Here is a 23,525-nt window from a genome sequence, read left to right as displayed (position 1 = left end):
ATGGCAGCACACAGTTTCTCCCTCTCTGTTGCCACCGAGGAATCTTCCTCCCAACGGGCTGACTTGCCTCAAACACTCTCAGACAGCTGGAACAAGGAGTTTTTTTTTTTTTTTTTTTTCCCCACAAGGAGGAGTGTGTGTGTGAGAGATTTCACTTTGTAGGTAGATTTCTAAATTTGCACCCCCTGTGGGTGCCCAGATAACTTTTTTGTTTTTGCCTTGCAGTACTTTAATACAGAGGAGGAGAAGTGAACAACAGGCGTAAACACAAACCACCACTCCTTTTCTGGGGAAAAAAACAAAATAAGGGCCTTGCTTGGGCCGCCATGGGTCCATGTTGACCTGTAAAATGGAGAGGCACAGTGTTGCTTCTCTTACAGATTTGCTGCAGTGCAAGATCAAATTTATTGGCCTCCACTGCGAGGCCACTGAATGCATTTATCCAGATGGAAATTGGAATTAATGTGTTTGTTTTTTTCCATTTCTGTGGGGTGTTGTTGGCATATCTCTCCTCTCTCAGCTGAATTCTATCCATTTCAATCAGCTCTTTCACCCACAGGTGACATGCTCTGTTCAGTTTTATCAACCCCCCCCCCCCCTTGCAAGCCCTGTGAAATGTATACACAGGCATTACTGCAGCGGCGTGCCGCATGCACTGCTGCTGCTGCTGCCCATAAAGTGTTGCCTTCAGTGTCAGCCCTCTCTGCCGATCTGTCGTACAGTTGCCCAGAGAGATCTGTACTGTACCAGCTGTGAGTAGGGGTAGACAGGAGGGGAGGGGAGAGGTGATGAGAGAGCCAGAAGGTGAGGAGGGAGAGAGAGAAGGTGTGAGGAGGAGGAGGAGGAGGAGGTGGAGAGAAGGCATGAGGGGAGAGCCGGGTGAGAGATTGGAAGAAGCAGCAGAACGAAGGGGAGAGTAAGAGAGGGCTGGTTGGGGTTGGATATCAGAGGGGGGACATGGTTGCAAGGCAGAGGGAGAAGAGATGAGAGGGATAGAGTCAACATTCGTGGGCTTGTTTTCTCCAACCCCCTGCTCTTCATCAATTTCACCTCATTGATTCATTGACTTTTTGCACAGAAAACCTTCAAGCTTAGCTCAATCCCCCCCCTCGCTTGTCTCTTTTCTTCCGCCAATCCCCCTGTCTCTTCTTGCCTCAATCCTTTCCGTCTCTTCTCTCACCCCTCGCAACCTGTGACTTCCTCTGCACAGTTTCCTTTTCCCCCTCTCTTTCTCCCGCCTCCCCTTTCATCATTTGTTTGATGCAACATTAGTGGATAGTTTCCTCAATCCTGCCGCCCACCCGAACCCCCTCTCCCACCCTCTCCACACGTTGCACCCAGTGTTCTTTTTAATACCACTAATTAAGGTAAAGCTCGTTAACATAGAACATCAATTAGTGTTTAACGAGATCAGAGGCTGGTGTTTTGGAGCGATTACAGTACTCCCTCTCCCAGTGTTCCTCTCCGGACTCTACTCCAGGTTGTGTTGATGAACGTGTTGCATATTCACCGTGGCCTGGAGCGGTGGCGAGACATACCTTTGACACATGTGGTGGCAGTGAGGTGTCATGTGACGTGGGATGATCAATTATTGTAATATTATGTTCAAATTCTCGAAGGAAAATCAAAAAGTCAAACTCATGAACTGCAAGTCTATATTTTCCCCAATAACAACTCTGACAAGTGCTCGTTAAATAAATCCATATAATTTCAGGAAAGAATGCCCTCCATTGAAATCAGCAGGGGACACAATTCATCAGATTCTCTAAAATTAAGTACTAGTCTAAATTGCACGCTGTAGTCTTATTTAATGACCAAACTGACTGATTCAGGCTTTTAAACATTAAATTAGCGCTGCAACTAACAATTACTTCCATTGTCGATTAATCTGTTGATTATTTTCTTGATGAATCAGTTAGTTATCTGGTCTATAAAAGGTCAGAAAATGGTGAAAAAGGTCAATCAGTGTTTCCCAAAGCCCAAGACGACGTCCTCAACTGTCTTGTTTTGTCCACAACTAAAATATATTCAGTTTACGGTCATAGAGGAGTAAAGAAACCAGGAAATATTCACATTTAAGAAGCTGGGATCAGAGAATTTAGACTTTTTTTTCTTAAAACAATTACTCAAACCAATTAATCAATTATCAAATTGTTGATTATTTTAATAGTTGACAAATAACGATTAATTGTTGCAGCTCCACATTAAGTGATAGCAGACAGTTATGAGGGCAATAGTTATGCCTTAAACCTAAACTTTTATCAGTTAGTATCACACATCTGCAGTTGAACATACAGTTTGAAATAAATGTTGACAGTATATTCTGTCTGTTTTAAAGACTGAAGAAATAACAATTCAGTTCTCTAAATGTGTAAAAACTCAGAAATGACAAAGGTTGCTGATGTGTGTCAAGCGCATGAGACCTTTTGAAGCCACCTGGGTTGTATTAGTCGATTAATTGATCGTTCGATCAACAGAAAAATAATTAGCGACTATTTTGCTATTCGATTAATCCTTTCGAAACATTTTTCCAGCAAAAACTGTGGGAAAAAAAGCCAAATATTCCCTGGATCCAGATTTTCCAATGTGAGGATTTCACTATAAACTGAATATCTTTGAGTTTTGAACTGTTGGACAGAAAAAAACAAGACATTTGAAAACATCACCTTGGACCCGTGTTGTAGTACTTGAGATCGGTCTTGGTCTCTAGACGGGTCTCAAGACCACTTTTTGAAGGTCTCGTCTCGGAATCGACTTTGTTTTTACTCGGTCTTGTCTCAGACGAAGGATTTTATTTCAGGACCGGTCAAGACCACAACTGCGGTGATATCACTAAATTGCCTCTACATTGTCGGATTTAATTGTTAACATCATTACTGTGTTTGCTGATAGAAAACAAAGGAAAATTCCCACACATAATATTCACCTCTGCAATGCCTTTTGCGTATTTTATCAAGACATTTCTCATGGTACACTTACTGTATACACACACACACACATACAGTATATGGCAATAACAGAGGTGAATGAAGAGGAATCTTCATTTGTTTTCTTTGAGTGTTTTTATGGGGATGTGGATATTTCAGATCAATGTGAGGAGTGCCTATGGTTTGCATGTTCCACATTTTGTCGTAAGTGTGTCATGCAGTGTGGGACTCCCATGGGTCTGGTCTTGGTCTTGAGGTGGTCTCAACCCCTCAAATCTTGTCTTGGTCTCTAAACACGCTGGTCTTGGTCATGACTTGGTCTCGGTTTTGGTGACTACAAGACGGCCTTGGACTCTGGGAAGTTGTGATGCCGTGTCTTTACTATTTTTGACATTTCAGTGACTAAGCGATGAATTACCTGCAGATTGATCGGTAATGAATAAAAGGTCAGTTTCAGCCCTACATATAGGTAAGAGTTTGTAGAGAAGACTTGTTAACTCCTTTATTTACTGCATGTATTTAAATGTCAAGTTCAAATCGTGCAGAATCAAGAAAGTAATGTTTGATTTAGCAATAGTTGTATTTATTAGCTCTAATACATTCTGATTTGAACAGTATCTGCTAGTCAACACAAGCAAAGCACTTTCATGGTAACATTAGTGAAGGTACAGCAAATCTCTGCTGATGGGTTCTGTCACAGCTGCCAAGCTATCAGTGACAACTCAAAGTATCCACCACTAATTAGATGTAATAGTGACATTATGATGTATTTCATGATGACAAGTTGCAGGAAAAACAAAAACCATCTAGTTCCATGATGGGAAACCGGGCGTCATTTGCGAGTGTCTCTCAGCAGGCTGTTCTCATACACCGTTTGTAGCTATACCTATGAAAAGTAATGCACTGTGATTCATATCCAAGAAATCACTTTGTATGTAATCCACATAATTGTGAACCAGGAAGTATAAAGAGCGCCAAACACCGCATTGGGAGGAGGACAGGGTGGACGGGTGGGGCAAAAAATACTTGACTTTCCGCTGTTTGTTCCTTATTGTATGAAAGCAGAAGTCAACGTTGATTTATTTGTCCCATAAATTCCGTACTTCAAGCAGCAGTAGCTAAAAATGGAGCAGATATGATTAGAAAAAGGTATTTTTATAAAACGGTCACTATATCCTGACAGTAGGGCATGAGACAGGCCTCTGTGTCCTCCGGTGCTCCTAATGGCATCTGCAAGATTTCACAGACCGGAGGAAAAAAACCCATCAGAGCCGAGCTGGAGCCTGCCGTCTCTGAGCAGCTGTCAATCACTCGTGAACTCCGATCAAACAGTCAAACTAGGCAGCGCTGATCAAATATGAATCAATATTCTGTTACTGTAATGCCTATTTCTCACCTCAAATGTTTTCAGAAAAGTACACTACAAGATGTTTCTGAAAACAACAGTAACAGAATATTGATTCCTTTTTGATCAGTGCTGCCTAGTTTGACCGTTTGATCGGAGTTCACGAGTGATTGACAGCTGCCTACGTTGAATGAACAGACTACAGGAGTGCTCTCTCTCTGAAATGACCTGTGATTGGCTAAAGTCTCCCCTCATGGGCTGGATTTTTTAAAGCCTGAAAACAGATCCATGAGGAGGTGCAGAAGTCTAGTTTTCTCTCAGAACGCTTGAATTACAATATGCTGAAAGGTTTTGATGTAATTTTTGCCCAATGATGCCAAAAACATTCTGCCTACTGCAGGTTTAAGTCACTTCTGTTGTTATTTTAACCCAAACCACAATCTTTTCCCGAACCTACCTAAGTAGTTGTGTTGCCTAAACCTTACCAAGTTGTTTGCTGTGAAGACGGAGGTTTATTTTGAAAAGACTGGAGCACAAATTGACACATACGTCACGTGTTGCTGGACATTCGTAGGTAAACGCAGTGAAGGTGTAATAACTTTTCGTAAGAAATCATACGAACTGTTGTATGAAGATACGTTGCTCTCAGAGAGAGAGAAGAGCTATATTCACATACTGAATTACAGTAGTAACCAATTGTGGGTGTGATTTAAAATGCAATTTTTCAGAATGAAGTACGGTACAGTACGACAATAATGAATATGGAAACAAACTTATTATGCGGTAGAAAGTTAGAAATAACTTTAATATCATCTGAACTCCCTATGTGAGTTTTTTTTTTCAGTAAGGTGGCAGCTGCTGTAGTTTAGCAGCCCTGAGGTGCCGCCCCCGGCCCAGTTACAGTTACAGCCCAACTCTGGACTGGGACTAGCATAGACAGTCACACACTCATACTGTAGATGGAATGACAGGAAGTCATTTAACAAACAGGTGGAGATGGAAACAGACAGACAGACAGATGGACAGGCTGGCAGAGAGACACACAGCAATCACACAGACAGACAGGTACTCGAACAGTGGGAGAGAATTTAGCGTGCACTGCTTGCACACAAACTGCCACTATCAAACAGGTACACACACACACACACACACATACACACACACACACACACACACACACACACACACACACCAGACACACACACAATCACACACAAACCTGAGCCAAAGCCCTGCAGCTTGTTTTGGGAATACAAGTCTGGAGGCAGCTAGCAGGCACACAGCTTCACATGGCTGCATGCAATACACAGTCACACACACACTCTCAAAAAGTACGTTCAGGCAAGATACCCATGGGTATGCAGTCAGACACACACACACGCAACAACAAGAGCATCCAAAAATACACACACATTGAATAGCATATTGCACACAAACACACACCAGTCGCAGTTTTGGATGAGAGAGAGGACCTTGGGACCTTGCCCATGGGATCCACACACTTACAGACACTGTATATATACATTTAAGTGCATACACACACACACACACACAACAGTGGAAAGGAGGATGAAGAGAAATAATGAAAGCGGATGGAGAAGATGTGCAGGAATGTTTTGCGGCACGCAGCGTTTTTGCAGCAGTGCGGTGCGGTCCTTCATGATGATGGATGGGGCAGGAAATGACAGCATAAGTGGTTATTAAAAAGAGGAAATGGGGGCATTTATAAAAACTATGTTAGCCCGTGTCTGCGGCCCATGTCGCATGTCACCCTGGGCTGCTGTGTCATGCCTCCTGATCTGTGAGACTTCCCTGCGCTGCATGAGGACCAGCTTTGTTAAAACCCTTTGTCATTCTCTTCTCAAAGATCCCAGGCGCTGGCGTTTATAGCGGGCTTTGTACTGGAGTCACTGTGCCGGATTTACCAGGCGCAGGTACCAGGTGCGAAAGTTGAACCCGTTTTATTGCCTTATCACTTCATATAAAAATAGCTTTGCTCCATTTTCTTTCAAGTTTGAATGTGGAATTCCTTCATAAACAGGTGCCGACTATACAGCTGTTACAAATGCAAATATGTGCGTTTTGCACCTGAATGGAATTTGCACAGTGTGTTATCTACAGTACAGCAAGGAGGGGAAGACAAGGGAGGAAGAGCAGAGAACGTCAGCGTCAGAGATGGAAGAAAGCCTCAGATGAAGATAGTTTGATGTTCCTGGGCTTGTTTTAATGTGCTTCATGTCTGCGTGTAAATAGCTCCAGCTTCTAAAACTGGCCTCGCGATTTGAAACAGTCTCGCAGATCCTCTCAGGGTTTTTGACACTGAAAAGAACGAAATGTACAATATATGCTCGGGATGCAGATGTAGTCTGACTCAGGGTCGGGATTAATTTGTCCTCAATGCAGGTTGTGATGTTTCATTATTCAAATTGGACATTTTTTGACACATCAAAGCCTTCTTTAGTCTATCTCCCGAAAGGTGATTAGGAGTGAACGCTCTCTTTTCAATTATGCAAGAGCAATTTCAATCTCATTTTTTTTGAATGAGCCAATAAATGACCCCGACCTTTGTCTGGTGCTGATCGGGCTCATCAAGTTGATTGTTATGTGATATGTTCAGTGTGGCGTATTCTCCGTCAAAGGCTGCAGCTTTGGGAAATAAGAGGCTCTCATTCACACATTTTGCACCGAGCAGTGATGGGAAATAGCAGGCAGATCAATTGTTGGCACTGGATGCTCTGTGTCGTCTATACCCAAATATTAAGACTGCTGATTACCTTTCCCATCACACAACTGTCCAGAGGTAGTGTCTCTTTGTGAAGATGCACTATTTTTTGAGTCTGTATTCATGTATCATGCTCATGTGTGTTGTTTGCCGATATGATGAGTCAGCATTATCAAGTGTCGGAAATCACAGAAAAGGGCAGAGTGGTAAGAACGGGAAAACCTCTCGTTATTGTGACTCGGGAGCGTTCACGCATTATTGCAAGATGGTTAGTTGCACCATGGTTAGTTGCTCTATACGATATGCAGAGCAATAATATAGCAGTAAACAACTATTTGCTATGTAAAGTTATGGAGGAGTAATGTCTACCTGAGCAGATAATGAAGTCACTATCTCTCTGTGTGTGTTGTAATCGGAGCTTCTCTGTGCTTTGTTGACATCGCTGGGCTGGGCTGGTTTGTGCATGTGAGCGCGCCTTACTTGCGAGCTCATGGCCGCTGCTCTGCACTGCTCTTACATAGTGGTTACAGCAGATAACGTCGTCCCGACCAACGGCGTCCTTGCGGAGGCGTAACACCAACCCTCCGGTTCCCTCTCAGGTTGACACTGTTATCTCTGTCAGCAATGTTGTCATTGTTTCCACTGTTGGCGCCGTTAGCACCGTTAGCTGCAAGCCGCCATGGATGTATGAAGAGAACTGGATACAGCGTTGTAGGCGGGCTCCCGTTAATTCCTATGAGAGTTGCTCAGTGGCGCATGAAGCCAAAATAGCTCGACTGCCAAGTGATAAAGTACCTGGATCTTCCGGCGTTCTTACGCATCCATTGGGCCCATAGAGCAGGCGAAGTCGCGTTTCCTTTAACTCCGCCTGCCAGCCTCGGTCTGGGTCTCATTCATATGAACGGAGGCAGGAGAATAACTCTGGATTCGGCTATGAGTGCATTTTACAACTTTTATGACCTAATGATTTAAATAAGGACTATTCAAGTCTTCGTACCGGGGAGTTGATTTACCTAAAAAAATAATTATCTGCTGAGTTACAGATGTGTCTTTCCCAATGTAAGCCTATGGGGAAATAGTCTTTTTGCACCTAATGGCATCACGTGACGGAGAAGGAAGCTGCAGAGGCAATAGAAATGCTCCCAATCTGGCATTTAGCACCTTTAACAAGTAAACCAGAGGTGAACAAACACTATTTAGCTTATTTTTAACAAGCTGTATCGATTGTTTTAGTGTTGGCATACTGTAGGATTTTATTTAGCTGTAACTGTCAGCGATGGTGGCTTTGCAGCCATTTTGGCACTTGTTTTTTTATTTGTTTTTTGTTTTTTTTACACTTGTGTAGTTTTTTCCTCCAAGTAGAAAATCATTGCTGTCAGAAATTTCTGATATCTCATGACATGAACTGTTTTCCCCTCCCGGCTGCTCGTAATTACGTTTGGTACAATATCACGTGAAGCCGTCATAAAGAGCTGTGGCCATCTCAGACTACTGAACACCTCTCTGATGAGATACTGTTTGCTTCATGTGTCAAGACTTGGTGAAAAAAAAAAAAGACGTTTTATATTTGTTGCTGTGCAACAAACAGCACAGGATTAATAGGCTTCTAGATTTGTCTGTGTGAAGACGACACAGTGGGGCTCTGACATCCCGTCACTAACCTCTCACCACCTTTTACTCTTGAGAATCGTCTGAGGCTGCACAAAAACAAACAAAAAAACCTTCGCTGGTCTCAATCCTCAAATTCCTCTCCCTCTGTTGGGCTTCTGCCTGCATGGGAGTGCATTTCCTGAGCCAAACTGATCCACCAATGTTTATAGGATAGGCTGACAGAAGTGTTTCTAACACCTTTGCTTATGAGCGGGGGCAGATCCAGATGTGCTGTGAACGCAGCTGAAACCTGTACACAACATTGTGACATTGCAGTGTCAGATTTTAAGCAGACAGAATCCGGCTTGCACTTCAGCAACATGTGGCACCTGCTACTGAAAGAAACCAGCTTCTCTTCTTCTAAATATAGTTCAATGTTTGGGTGTGCATGTGTAAATGTGACACGTGTACCCGCACGTCTGATTGTGTGATTGTGTGCGTGACCTTGTACAAAGGCATGATAGTTATCAGTGAAGGTTTCCCACACCAGTTTAATCTGTTTATCCTCAGAATGAGATTGTGAAGCATTGCTATGCAGAGCTAGGTGTTTTTTTTTCCTGCTGAGTGTCTCAGGCAGCTTCCTAGTTTCTAGTTGTTACAGAATGTTTCACCTTACAGGTCCTGAAGGGCTGCAGTGTCGGTTGCTTTTCATCTTGCTCTTTTAATTAGTGACTGATTTAGATCGGGCTAGGTGATCCCAGTGTCTGGCCAATCAATGGGGGAATTAATGGAAGCGCTGGTGCAAGCAGAGTAGAGCAACAACTGTGGCGTTGCGACTGCTGGCTCGGGATAGAATGAGAAAATAATCCGTTTAACGTTATTGTTAAAGAACTTGAGCATTTGTTCTGTGCCTTAACATGATTCCACTAAATTCTGGATATTCCCAGAGTTATTTCTACCGTCTCATCCCATCTGCTGAACATCTTTCATCCAATTTGTTCTTGATTTCAATCTCCATGCTTTGTTTAAAAAAAAACAACAATCAGCAGGCATTAGAAGGCATTTTGAAGCTACCCCTCCCCTCCCTCCCCACAACACACAAAGCCCTCAGAGATTCTGGTTGCGTGTAAAAGGTTGAGCAGTGAGAGATTATGCCTTTTAAAACAAACATAATAAGATAATCCCTCAGGTCGTACTTTGTAAGGACATCTTGACAGAGGATTCGGGGAGAAAAGCAACTACAACAGAAGCCAATTTATATGTACATTAAATCCAGAAAATGATGTGGTTATTATAGTCAACCTGGGAGCAGAGGGGGCCGGCCAGGGAGTAGGGCTGGCGTCCTCTGCTCCCAGCTGTATTAGATGTCAGGTGTTGAGGTGGGGGAATTAAATATTCGTGCTCCTTGGCCGACCTCAAAGTAAGCACTTATATTATACAAGCATTGGCAGTGGGCATACCAACTACGAAGTCTCCTTATAAAACCATTTTTATCCATTCAAGTCAAGTTGGCCAGTTAGGCTTATTGAAATAATACCCTGCTCCTCTGTTACGTCAATTCCTGATGCAAGATCCCCAGACAGCGGCCTTTCCACATGAAAGCATATGACCTTACTGATATTTATGTCCAAATACTCATGAGGGTAGTAAACCATTTGTAGCTGATGTTTTCTGAATGGATGTGTGAAGGAGTGTGTGTGTGTGTGTGTGTGTGTGTGTGTGTGTGTAAGGGAGATAAAATAGAGACGGTATTGTATCTCTGTGTGTCATTCATACACAAATTGATGTTCATGCAGTCTGTATAACTGAAAATATAGTGTGTGTGAGCTTGCAATGTCCTGAGGATTAAATTAATGATTGAAAGATAACATATACACACACACACACACACACACACACACACACACAAACAAAGTGAATAACTCAAGATGCCAAGGCTGTATTACAAAGCAAAGTGAAACAACTGACAGGCCTTTTTTTTTTTTATCAGCTGATTTCTTTCTCAGGTTAATTTTCGAGCATTACTGCAATTACTAGACACGGTGCGAGGTTATGTGTGTCGTGGGTTATGTGATATATTAAAGCAGAATTAAACACATTCTCCACTTAGGTAATTATATACCCTGAGCTGAATGCTATACGTTAGAGAGATGTCAAATATTTCAGTAGTAATCATCCGTAGTAATGGATGTGGTTTTGTGTCTGGGGTTTCAAAAAACACAATGGAGTTTAGGACTAAGACATTTTTCTTTTTTTTTGTTAAAAAATTAGGTCAGAGAATTGTTAGTGCTACACAGCGTCCGGGGTCAGCTTCATCTCATTTCCATCAATCCATAGAGGGAAGAGAAACAAGGAGCGTCCTCCCATTCAAGTAATGAAATTTATCCCCTGAATGTACAGAAGTGAAGTCCAATTAATGGACACTGTCTCTTGGCGGAAGTGTTTAATCCTAACCCATGAAAAAAAAAATATTTGAATTAAAAGGCAAGATACTCTGAACTTTGAATGAGATTCGTTTTGTGTGACCACGTGGAAATTAAAGGGACTTGAAATGTCAGAATAAAAGGCTGTTTTTCGGCGAAAAAACAAAGTTGGATGTCAAGGTGACTGTTTCATTTTGCTCTTGTAAAAGGTTACGAAATACAAAAAGGACAAATGGAGAATATTGCTCTGAACGCGTGTCATGCAGAGGCAATGGTGATTTCACTATCCTGTAATGGTAGAGAATGCAAATGTACAACACAGTGTAGTTTCATTTGACACCTTCTACAGCATTGGTTCCCGACCTGGGGGTCCCGACCCCCATTAAGGGTCGCCAAGGCTTCATAAGGGGTCGCGAGGCCTTCTTGATTTTAAAGGGTGTAAGACAACTTATTTTATAAATATGCAGTTGGCTTAAACGTCAGCATTTCATTCATTTCTGTGAAGAAAACTAAATTAAATTGTTATTTTTAAAGTTTGGATTATTATTTAAGATATAAACAGGATAAGGCCACGGTGAAGACCTGAACACAAGCTATATCCACAGAGCAATCCCTCTCTGCTGAACAGCCTGAGCCTGCATTAGAAAAGTACGCAGTTAAAACAACTAAAGAGCGAATAGAACGGTGGCCAAGTGTCAGGGAGAAGAAAACACTACATTTGTCAAAAAAAGAAGCCTATTAAATAGGTCTATGTATGATAGTTAAATATTCAAAAAAAATACATAATACAGACAAAGAATTGTATTAAAAGTTCCTAAAAATAGCAGGAAAACTAATCTCTAATGCAATATTCACAGAAAATAATCTGCTCAATTCATCCAAATTTACACAAACTTCCTGCAATAATTGCGTTCACTATTTGGGTTAATTGTACAGTTTATCAGTTGTTCTGTACTGTGATTGTTATGCATTGAATATAATATGAAATATCCATAAAATAGTCACTTAGTCAGGGGTCATCAGTTTCCTCAATGATAGAAAAGGGGTCCCTTAAGGAAAAAGGTTAGGAATCAATGTTAGATAGTATTTATTTGTTAAACAGAATAATAGAAATAACAGCGCAACAGTCATTTCACTGTCCTCCTTGGACCAAAAAACACACCTTCTGATATGTGTGTGCCTGTGTGTGCCTGTGTGTGTGTGTGTGTGTGTGTGTGTGTGTGTGTGTGTGTGTGTGTGTGCAAGTGTCTTCTATTTGTCTTAAATTTGTAAAGCACTATTTATTTTTCATATTCCATATCAGATAGCCCCTCAAATTTAACTGTTACACATAAAAAAGGGTGTCAGGTTTATGAGAGCGACCAGCTCTGATCTGGTTATCAGCCTGTGGCATGTGTAATTTACAAATATGATGTGTCACATTTCCCTGTGAGGACCTGGTGTCACAAAGGGGTTTGATAGATGGCTCCGTCGTCATGTCACTTGAATGGCTCATGATAGCCGCGGCTATCAAGTCCAAGCGAGGCTGCAGCAGCAGCAGCAGCAGCAGCAGCAGCAGAAGGCTTTACTACTGCTGTTTACAGCCATGCAGTAAAAAACACACAGCATTGACTGTACGCCCTGCCTGCTGCACGCTGCGCTACTCGCTGATCACTCTGCTCGCTATGCACAATAGGAACAAGAAGGCGCTCGCCTGCCTGGTGGCTCTTCTGCTCTACAGGGATCAAAGAGGGAGAAAGAAAGAGAGAGAGAGATGAGAGAGAGGAAGTGAGGGAGGGGAGGAAGTAGAGAGTGAAAGAAGTCCAGGACAAAGACATGCGAGGAAGGGGAAGAATGGGGGAGGGCTGGAGGAGTTGTGGGAGGAGAGGGCAGTTAGTGAAAGTGAGATGGTGCAGAGTGAGGTGACTGAATGAATGAATGAATGAAAAGATGAATGGACAAGTGAAACAGACAGAGTGAGGCAGACTGAGTGAGGGAGTGTGTGTCAAGTGAGAGTGTGTGAGTGAGTGGATGAGTGGGTGCAGGACAGAGAGAGAGAGAGAGAGAGATTGGGGAAGGGAGAAAGAGAGGGAGAGAGGATATGTTCCGTCAGAGAGGACACACTCCAGTGGCTGTGATTGAAGTATGGGCCAATTAACACGAGGAGCATTGAGCTCCAGCTGCACTCTTCTCTTCATTCCTCCGCTCCCCCACACTGCCATATTACCCCGCACGACACACACACAGACATTGATACACTCACATATATGCACACTGTGGGCACCACACTGTGCTGGCACTTTATCTTATCTTTTACTATAGCACAGCTATGGACCCAAAGAAATTATAGAGGCTACATGCAGCACAGTGTTCTCGAGCACACTGCGGTCTTAAATGTGGACGAATGGGAAAAAAAGGAAAAGATGGAGTCTTCATCTTCAGGGGAGGGTTTCTTATTCTAGGCAGTGACTCACAGAGACGCTGCAATTTCTTCTAATGGTGTACAGTGGGCTATATATTAGCCTGCATATATTTCAGATGTTTTTGTGTTGGCTGTGGAGAACTGCCTGGGCTGATTCAGTGCAGCCCTGTGCCATAGGCTGCAGGGAGCAGGTCCATTACTCTGCATGACAGAATGGAATGAAGCAGCAGAGCCCCGACGTGGGGTAAACACAACGCTGAACACTTGCACTTCCACAACTCCACACTCCTCCAGACTCCACAGACTCCTTTCCCCATTCACATTTCCCCCAGCAGATCCGATGCAGCACAGGGTCTGGCACGCTGCCTCCATTGGAGTTCAGCGGGAGAGGGGCCCAGAGAGGCGTGGATGCCAGCAACCGACTTTTACCCCGAGCGGCTCGCTCCCTCTCTGGCGACTCACTCTTCCAGAGTCACCGCAGGCGCTCGCTGCAGCTGTAGCGTGTACAGTTAAGGGGGAAGGAGAGGATCTGGTACTCTAAAACATTGTGATTGTTCTCCAGCATCACACTGACACCAAGAATCAATTTTTCATTTTGTGTTTAGAGGCAATACAACTTTTTTTTTGTGTCTCTTTGGAGATTGCAGGAATAATATAGGCTTCACTGTAATCCTCTATAGAGGGATATAGTTGATTTGCCTTCAGCTACACAAAACTGCAAACCTTTTTTGACATTTTTTCAAACTAGTGAAGAAGTTGTTGCAAAAGCTGCACATGCAGTCGCCGTTAATTCCTATGTGTAATCACACATAATGCAGTGTAAATGGAATGTTTAAGCGCAGATATGATGAGATGTGTTTTGATTGTAGTGGCTGGAAATTTTTGGAATAGAAAGAGGAGGCTGGCTTGCCTGCCTGAATGTTTTCCCTCTCATCTTCTTGATTAGCTGTCTCTGTCAGCCTGCTCTTAAGCACTCTGTAAATATTCCTGAAGGTGTTTTTAGTTTGCTTCTAACAGTCGCTGGCATGATGTGCGCCAGCTCTCTGTGCTGCTGTAAATGCCACTTTCTTTGTTTTAAAAAAGACAAACGGAGCAGGCTCAGCCGAAAAATAATTATACTGTAGATACAGTTAGCTGCTTATTACTGTGATTGACAAATTGAGAGATCAACACTGTACAATACAAATGCTTTAGTGTAAGTGCTGATATAATGATTCAGACAGCGAATGATGATTGAGGGTGCATGCACCGCGATGAATTCAAAGTTTTAAAGTCTAAAAAAATCATCAAAGGAAGTACTCTTATAAAATTTGAAAGGCTTTCAATTCCATCTTTTTTATCTTTTGCAGTCAGTGCAGTCACATTCAAGAAAAAAATACAATATTTATCACACTGACACAATCCTGATATGTCCCAAATAACCAAAATGAACACATTATCATCTATATCAACAATGCTGCTAATAAAGCACACGAATTTAAAGGTGCTCTATACGATATCCAGAGCATTAATATAGGAGCATACAACTATTTGCTATTTAAAGATATAGAGGAGTAATGTCTACCTGAGCGGAGAACTCTCCCACACTCTCATCACTCATCACACATCACCTCACACTCCCTCTCTGTGTGTTGTAATCTGAGCTTCTCTGTGCTTTGTTGACATCGCCGGGCCGACCGTTCGTTCCTTTTAGTGCATGTTAGTGCGTGTGAGGGTACCCCACTGGCTAGCTCATGGCCGCGGCTCTGCACTGCTTTCATACCGCGGTTACAGTTGAACGCCATCCCGACTGACGGCGTCATCACAGAAGCATAGCAACCACCCTCAGGTTCCCTTCCAGGATAACACTGTTAGCTTTGTCAGCAGTTTTTCTGTCGTTTCCACTGTTAGCACCGTTAGCTACGAGCCGCCGGCTCATAGACTGTATATTAGAAGTGGACGTAGTCACCATGACGTCACCCATTGGTTTGTGGACTGCCGTTTTGAAGCCTCGATTTCTGCATTTTTGACCGTCGCCATCTCAAGTACAACTGAACGCTGAATAAGACATTTGAGGCGACCAAAAGGTTAGAATTAACTTTCATGAACCGTGGTAGTGACCTGTCAATCACAAGGTAGCCTCGCTCTAAAGCATCCCCTGCTTTATGGTCTATTTGACTCTAAATGGGACCATAATTTACTGAATATACAATCAGACTTCTTTTGGCAACCAGGAAGAATGCAAGTTTGATGGACCTTCTGGCTTCACTTCTCACACCCGGAGGTAGCCCACTGTGCCGACTCAGCTTTCGCCGCATGTTGAGAGCTGTTCGGAGGCAATAGAAATGCAACCAATCTCACCAATAGCACCTTTAAGAAATGAATATTCATGTCTTGATAACTAACTGATTTCTTACCTTGAATCCCATTCAGGGAAAAAACAGACTTGGACACACCTTTTGACTAATTGATCCCAATTTAAACATTCCCTGTGTTGTATACAGTCCCTTGCGAAATAAATATGCAATATACACTAAATTAGAAGCCGCTCCAAAAACTGGAGAGGATAATTATATAAAGCTAGAAGAGGAAAAAATATACTTAAATTTGAACATTTGCATCTAAACAAAAGATTCATTTATGGTAGCAAATCAAATGAAACCGTAATCTCTCTCTTTCTCTCTCCCACACTCCTTTCCCTTCTCTGTGTGTGTGTGTGTGTGTGTGTGTGTGTTTCCCCCTCATTGCACGCTTTTTATGATTCAGTTAGCAGAATTGCACAGATTTGAACACATAATGAACTATATAGTAAGATATATTTAGGTGAGGATTTGCTTATAATTTACTTGTAATTTGCTTTACTGTGAGACGTTGGCAGTTCGATATCAGGCAGAGTACGCTCTGCAGGAGAAGTGACTATTGTATATAAGAATACACAGTGTTCACACTTCCAGCCGGGCTCACTGTGATGGAATGGCGCACGCTGGTTGAGCAGTGCAACGTAAACACCTCATGAGAGTGAAATACAGTGACAGGCCTAACAGTTAATGGCTCAGAGCTTCTAGCACAGTAGAATACGGCTCCACCAAATGATATGATGTACCGTATTGCTGCAGCTTCGTCTTTTCTCTCTCCTCGTCTCTGTCCTTCCCATTCTCTCCTGCCACATCTTCCTCGCCTTAAAGAAAACAAAAAAACAACAAAGCCCTGTTTTTCTCCCTCTCCTCTTCATTATTACATTCTCCTTTTCCCTCTCTCCTACTAACAGGTCTGTCTCTCCCTATCTCTCCACACCTCCATCTCTTTTTTCTTACCCGAAACTATCCGCCTCCCTTATTCGCCCTCTCATTCCATCTCATTCCACGGCTCTTTCTCTGTAGCCCCCCCACCGCCACACACACAGCCCTGTCACTCAAAACAGGAGGTTTGGCAGCGTATTTGTTTATGCCAAACACGTATACACATCCCGGTAATCAATATTTCTTTTCCTGCTGCTCTCCTCACATATTTTACGCCACCTCCTCCACCATCCCGCCACACTTTGTCCTCCTTTTCTCCTTGTCTCCTCTTCTTCCACGCGGCCTCCTTCCCTCAATCAATCACTCAGTCCTTAAGTCATGTGCACTGTATTTACAGCACATTTCTGTTCTGTTCATTTCACAGCTTTCTCTCGTGCCTCCAGTTACTTTTTCTCCTTCCACCCTCTCTCTTCTCCTTTCTTTGCCGCTTTCTTTTTCTATCCAAAAGACTGATCAGGGTCAGAGAATCGGCAGACTGTGACAAAGGGAGGAGAGTCGGATGAAGACAGAGCGAAAAACATAGAGAGGGGGAATAGAGGCGCGGAGAGGGAGAGTGACTTTAGAGGGAATATTATGTCAGCAGGCCCCTGTTAATCAATGCAATTGTGTTTGGTACCTGAAGCCGTGAAAATAGGGAGAAGAGATGGGGAGTATGAAAGGACAGAGCACGAGAGGGAGCGAGGGAGAAAGTGAGAAGGAAATGGAGAAAAGGGAGGGAGGGCAGTTGGCACAAGAAGTAAATTGAAAATGATGTGCTGTGTTTTCGCGTGTGTGTGCGGCTCACATATTAACCCTGCTATCTCCTAGGTAGTCATTATCTTTCCATGCGGCTGTTTGTGCAAGTGTGTATATGTTTTTGCTCACTGCATTAACCCTCATATCTCTCTATCATTAAGCGGCTCTACGGGCGCAGTGTGGCCGTGCATTTATCTCTCTCGAGCGTGCGTGTGTGTATATTCAAACACTTGCATGCATGTGTCTGTGCGCGCGGATGCAGCTGCGTGAGGGCGAGTGTGTTTACAGTGATCTTAATTGTTGTTATCATTCATGCAGCACAATAACCACCTCCGCCCCCATCTTTGTCTCCGTCTGCTATTAACTCTCTCTCCCTCTCGCCCTCCTTCCCTCTAACGGCCAGTTTCTATTTTTCCTCATATTGTTCCTTCTGCAGCCTAAAGCCTAAATAGCACCCATTTCATCTTCTCTCTGTCTTGCTTTTCTTTCCCTTCCCTCTATTGTTTTTTTTTTCTCCCCTCTGCGTTCCGTTTTCCTCGTCCAGCATTTTCTCCAGCCAAAGCTAACTTTTATTACCCCATGATTGGATTCAGAATTCATTACTCTGTCTTGCCTGTATGCAATCTCTGATCAGTTTCTCTCCTCCTCCGTCTCACTCTCTCTGTCCACACCTCCTTTTCTCTCTTGATTTGATGTCCCCTGTGCTGGACATTATAGAAAACAAAACTTAATCTCTTCTTCTTCACCTTCTTCCTCTACTCTTTGCTGTCTCTCTTTCTTTCAGGCGCCCTCTCTTAGTGCGATATATATCTGCCGCCCCCCCCTCGGCAGGTTGCCATGGTCGCCATACCTACTCTCTCTCTCCTATTGGTCCTGGCAGAGTGGGCAGGTCTGGTGGACGCTTCCCCCCACCTCCTGCTCCGGCCCAGTCCGCGGGAGCGTGATGCGGGGGCCATGATGAACTTCAACATCGCCGTGATCCACGCCGGTGCTACGGTGCAGGCCGAGGCAGCGGTGGCGGGGCCTGGGGGAAGGGTGCTCTACCCTGGCTTCGGCCGGGTTTACGGCTCCCTGGGGGAGAGCGTGGTCACCCAGTGGGGCTCTGCTAACGTCATCTGGCTACAGGTTGGATACTGTCTCCTCTACCTACTGCTCATCCAGCCTCACTTGAAGGAAGGGAATAACAATGACCATCCATTATTCATACTCACTCCCATTATTTGAGCTGAATGAGCAACACAGTGCTGCCGTTGTGTGGGCCCTGCTGAATGAGCGGGCGTCTGGCTCTGCTCTTTGACCACAGTTTGTATTGTTAGCCAGACATGTCATGCATACTACAGACACTTTCCATATGAATAACACAAAGTCAAGACACTATGCCCGAGATAGTCAACTCTATTTCTCTCCCTTTCTTTATCCCCCCTCTATCTTTGTTCCTCTCTTTCTGTCGTCTCCCAGGTGAACGACAGCAGTCCTAAGACGGTGCTGTCCCAGCTGTGTGAGCTGCTGGCGGCGCGGCCCCTGCAGGGACTGGTCTATGAAGAGGAGAGGCCCCCTCGCACGGCCTGGGGTCCTTTGGCCCCCATGCTGGAGTTTGTCTCTGCGCAAACAGGACTGCCCATAGTGGCTGTAGGAGGGGGAGCGGGGCTGGGGAGGATGCCACAGGTAGGAGGAGGGAGGTTGGGATTGGGGTGGGAGAGTGAAGAGGAAGTGTTTGCAGCGTGTGTGTGTGTGTGTGTGTGTGTGTGTGTGACAGAGAGAGGAGAGAATCAGAGGAACACAAGAGGGCAGATGTCCCAGGAGTGTGATTGTGTAGCTCCAAATGTGAGAACAATGTTAATTAGGTGGTGTGCTGTATACTGAAGCAGTATGGATTGACAGCTCTATGAGTGGAGTATAAAGGGAGAGCTGCTTATATTGCCATAACAACTTACAATGTCACAATGTCGCGTGTCCTCTCGGTGAAGAAAAGGTTTGGGCGAGTGCCGGTGGGACGGAGGGGGAAGTTGAAGGTCAGGGTCGCTGATCTGCTGAAACTCTGCAGTGTTTGATCTGTAAATGGCACCAACTGGGGCTGTCGCTCTGCCTCTGATGTTCCTGGGAGGGAGGCAGTGAGCAGACATGGGTGTGTGTATGAGTGAATAAGTGTGTATGTGTGTGTGTATGCACCAGAGAAACTAATGTCACATGATTTTCAACAACGAACGGGGGGGGGGAAAAAGAAACCAAAAGCGTTGCATTTGTGCTTACAAATAACTGTTTTAACCATTTACTCTTGAGGAATTAAATTGTAGCACTTTGATGAACTTCCTTTGAAGATGTACCCTCGCCTAGTCCTCCTCCCCTCCCATCCCCTGAACAGACTTTTTAGAAACACTCCCTTCTGGACGTCATAGGAGAATTCGTGCAACAATCCTAGCTGTTTCAGCCCTGCGGCTGCGCGAGTTCTGCTGCTCCAATAAAAATTCAGGCCCCGTGATGCCTCCATGTTGTGCATAAAGATGGAGCAGTCCAGAGAGTTGTAGTTCTTTGTAGTGAAAATGCTGTCTGTTACTTGCTCACTGTATTGTAGCTGCATTTTAGACACAGTGCAGCTGCAGAGGATGAGTTTTACAGTGAGATTTTTAAACCAAATGTGCTGCTCTCTTTCCCAAATCAGGAATCAGGTTCCATCTTTCTCCAGTTCAGCTCCTCTACTGCCCTCCAATTAGAGGTCATCTTTGAGGTGCTGGAGGAGTACGACTGGACGTCCTTTTCCGTGGTGTGCACGCGTCACCATGGCTACCAGGACTTCCTGTCTGTGGTGGAGGGCCTGACGGACGGCTCGTTCATCGGCTGGGAGAAGAAGAGCGTGGTGATCCTGAACGTGACCGACGACCCCGGGGGGGCACGCACGCGCAGGCTGCTGAAGGAGAACGAGGCGCAGGTGAGACAGGGGGGAGGGAGGGGGGAAAGGGGGGAGGAAAGGGGAGGAAGTGCTGCGAGTGTCATTGGGGGGGGGCCCCCTTTCTGACAGGTGGCTTCCCAGTTTTTCCTTCCTTCTTCATCTCTCCCTCTGTCCCTCCACATCTCTCTCTCCCCTCTCTCCTCTATCCCTCTGTTCTTCTCTTCCCTTCCCGTCTGCCAAGGCATTTCAAGAGTTCAACGGTACATCAAAAACCACGAGTCAGTCTGAATTGCTGGCTGGTTGTCGGGTGGCATTGTGCGAAGACTTATGTGCAAGGTGCTAAAGAAGTTAACCACTTAACATGCACTTTTCCCCTGTTTCCTCTTAAGTGGCTTTAAAGTAGTAGGAAATAACATCTTGTTCCAAACTGTCTGTCAGTCACATACAGTATATATATTTATTCTGCATCAGCTTCTTCCAGCTCTTCATTGTTACTGTAAATGATGTTTACACCAAGTGAAATATTCATGGATGCACCCTTCGAGTAAATGGAAATATTCTTATTTTATACATATTCCCCCCAAATTTAGCTTGACTTAGTTGGTATCTCTGTAAACTCTGAGATCTCCAGTAGTATTTCAGATAAAGGTCTGTGGGTTTGAACAATGTTAATGAGTGAACCACTGGTGGGCCTCTGTTTGTTGAAGGAGATGCACATGGCCTTTACACCCTCACCTCTCGAGGGTTTTTACCTGAACATCACGTTAATCTAATTCACTGTTCCATTTTAATTTATCTTCCCTCCTTCTAATTTCTATCTAATCACTCTTTATCTTTATTTAAAGAGGACCTATTATGCTCATTTTCAGGTGTATATTTGTGCTTTAAATTTAAAAAAAGGCTTTCATTTTCTTATACCGGCTGTGCTGCACTCTGAAAAACGCACTGTTTAACCTTTGTAACTTTGGGCTTTGTAACTTTGCAGACCTTTTACACGCACAAAAAACTATATAACACACTAAAGGAAAGGGAAGAAGCTCAAAAGCATAATAGGTCCTCTTTAACTTAAGTTTAGTTACCTTCTCTCTGTACTGTACTGTATACTGTATATACACTATATCTATATAAAGATGTTCGATCTTTTCTTTAATAAGAAAACTCGTCCTACATTTAAAATTCACGTTGATTCATTAATGACCAGATGACTCGTGGTTTTGGCTTACCTCCAGTGTGTTTCCTGCCTGCTCCCTCTCCTACCCTATCTCCTAGTGCCTTGCTCGTTCTTCCCTTACTTCTTTCAAACTTCCACTCTCACTTCCCGTGCTCATCTTAAATCATTTTTTTTTACTCCACACTTCCTTTATCTTCCTCCCATCCATCCTCCCTTAAACCTCCTCTTTGACCCCATGATCCTCCTGTTCAATTTTTCACTCATCTCCGTGTTACTTACTCCTCTCTCTCCTTCTCGCCCCCCCTACCTCCCCTCCCGCGTTTCTTTGCCTGGAGACAAGCTCACTCTCCTCTGCTGCCTTCCTGTTCACCTCCATCTCTGTGTGGCTATCTTTCATTCCTTCAGTCCGTCCCTCTTGCTGCATGTCTACCCGGCCACAGACTCTGTTTAGTCTGGGTCTCAATGTCATCGCTAATGTCCCAGCATGGCCACTGCAGCTCTGCGTGTGTGTGCGCGTGACTGTGTGTGTTAGTGTCTGTAAGTGTGTGTTCGTTTGTATTGGATTCCTTAGACTCCACTCCGCTAGTGTCACTGTTAATATAACATACTGCCTGCAGCGGGTTGCCTATACGCAGTGCTTGCTTTTTAACCCTCTTACTTTTCACAACAAACCCCTTTCTTTTAGCTTTTTACTACTGCAGGGCTAATAAATGCTTGTGATTGCTTAGTGATGCTGTGTATGTTTGCATTACATGCTCTCTCTCTCTCTGCGCCACATATATGGTAATGTCCTCGACATTGTAGATGGCCTGATGCAGGTCTCTGGGTCAATTTCTACTCAAATCTCTCACTGCCTATCTTTTGTTCCATTCCTCTTCCAGCTTCTGCCTTGTCAGTATTTCTTCTGCTCTCTCTCTCTCTGTATGTTCCTCTCTTTCTCCATTTCCCGTCTTTAGATATCGTGTGTGTCTGTTTATACTGTAACTCTGATTCTCTCCTTCCCTCCTTAATTCAGTCTCCCTTCTCTGTCTGTCGCCCTCTTCCTCTCTCCTTCCTTTTCTCCCCCTCTCTGTCACTCTCATTCCCTGCCTAATTCACTGGAGGTTTATTGGCATACAGGCAGGATTGTTTTGCCAAGCCATTACAGTTCAAAATTCAATGAAGGCGCAATTCTCAAAATGTGCTTTCAGTCTGTTTCCCTGACTTAGCCCCCCCTCCTCCCCCCTCCTCTTCCATGAAAGAGTTGTCTTCCTTTTTTTTTTGTCCTTCGATTCCCCTTTCCCGTGTCATTTCTTTTTATTTTAAATGCTCTCACTCGTTCTTTCTTCTTAGGTATTTGTCAGCATTTAACCTCCTCCCCCCCTTTTCCGCTCAGCTAAAACACCTTAAAACCCTCTCTGGTCAATATCTAACCCCCTCCTTTCCCTCCTCTTCCTCCTTACCTCAGCACTTTCAGCAGAGAGCTCATCCACTGTCACTGCTCTGTCTTCCTATATCCCTTTTCTCACTGGACAGAAAACCCACTAACATCTGGCTTTTGTCTTTAGTGGGAAAGGTTACAATCGGCATTCATTCCGGGGACAAATGACTCTGCAGTAGTCGCAGGTATTTATCGGCTCCAGCTCCGATTGGCAGTGATGGAAACATGACACCCGGGTATACACGCCAATTTTCAACCCTTTCCAGTGTGATGCTATGTGACGCGCGTTGCAGTGAATATATAATAAGTAAAATCAACAGGGATTTGGACGATTATTATTATTATTACAGTTAATATGCTCTCCTCAAAGCCACCAGACTCCAGTCAGACAACAGTCATTTTACCTCGCTGATCGTCATAAAACACATTTCATTCAAACTAGACAGAAACAAAATAAATCTCATCAAAACCGTCTTTGTTAGTCTTTCCACTGTTCCAGCAATCTTGTTTGAGAGTTTGAAAGAGAGACTGAATAAGCAACAGATATAAAAAAGAAGTAACCACCGTAACATTTTGTTAGTGTCTAGAAGGTAACCCGCAAATTGCAAAAACTTGTATATACGCTC

At 44.0% G+C, this 23,525-nt stretch overlaps 1 protein-coding gene across 3 annotated transcripts in view; it reads left to right on the top strand.

The window, feature by feature from the left end:
* LOC119497380 (glutamate receptor ionotropic, NMDA 2D) overlaps window positions 1-23,525 on the top strand; it is an 89,956-nt gene that overhangs the window by 35,198 nt on the left and 31,233 nt on the right. For 2 of the 3 annotated variants that reach the window (XM_037785468.1, XM_037785467.1), the window contains exons 2-4: window positions 18,206-18,546; window positions 18,880-19,086; window positions 20,081-20,347. In XM_037785468.1, coding sequence (XP_037641396.1) covers window positions 18,259-18,546; window positions 18,880-19,086; window positions 20,081-20,347 — 762 coding nt within the window. In that variant the 5' untranslated portion in view covers window positions 18,206-18,258. Of the gene's footprint in view, window positions 1-18,205; window positions 18,724-18,879; window positions 19,087-20,080; window positions 20,348-23,525 lie in introns of those variants that run through there. The other variant, XM_037785469.1, reaches the window with a different exon arrangement.

Source organism: Sebastes umbrosus, chromosome 11 (assembly GCF_015220745.1).
Source record: "Sebastes umbrosus isolate fSebUmb1 chromosome 11, fSebUmb1.pri, whole genome shotgun sequence".
Taxonomy (NCBI): domain Eukaryota; kingdom Metazoa; phylum Chordata; class Actinopteri; order Perciformes; family Sebastidae; genus Sebastes; species Sebastes umbrosus.
This window is presented reverse-complemented; position numbering and strand designations above follow the sequence as displayed.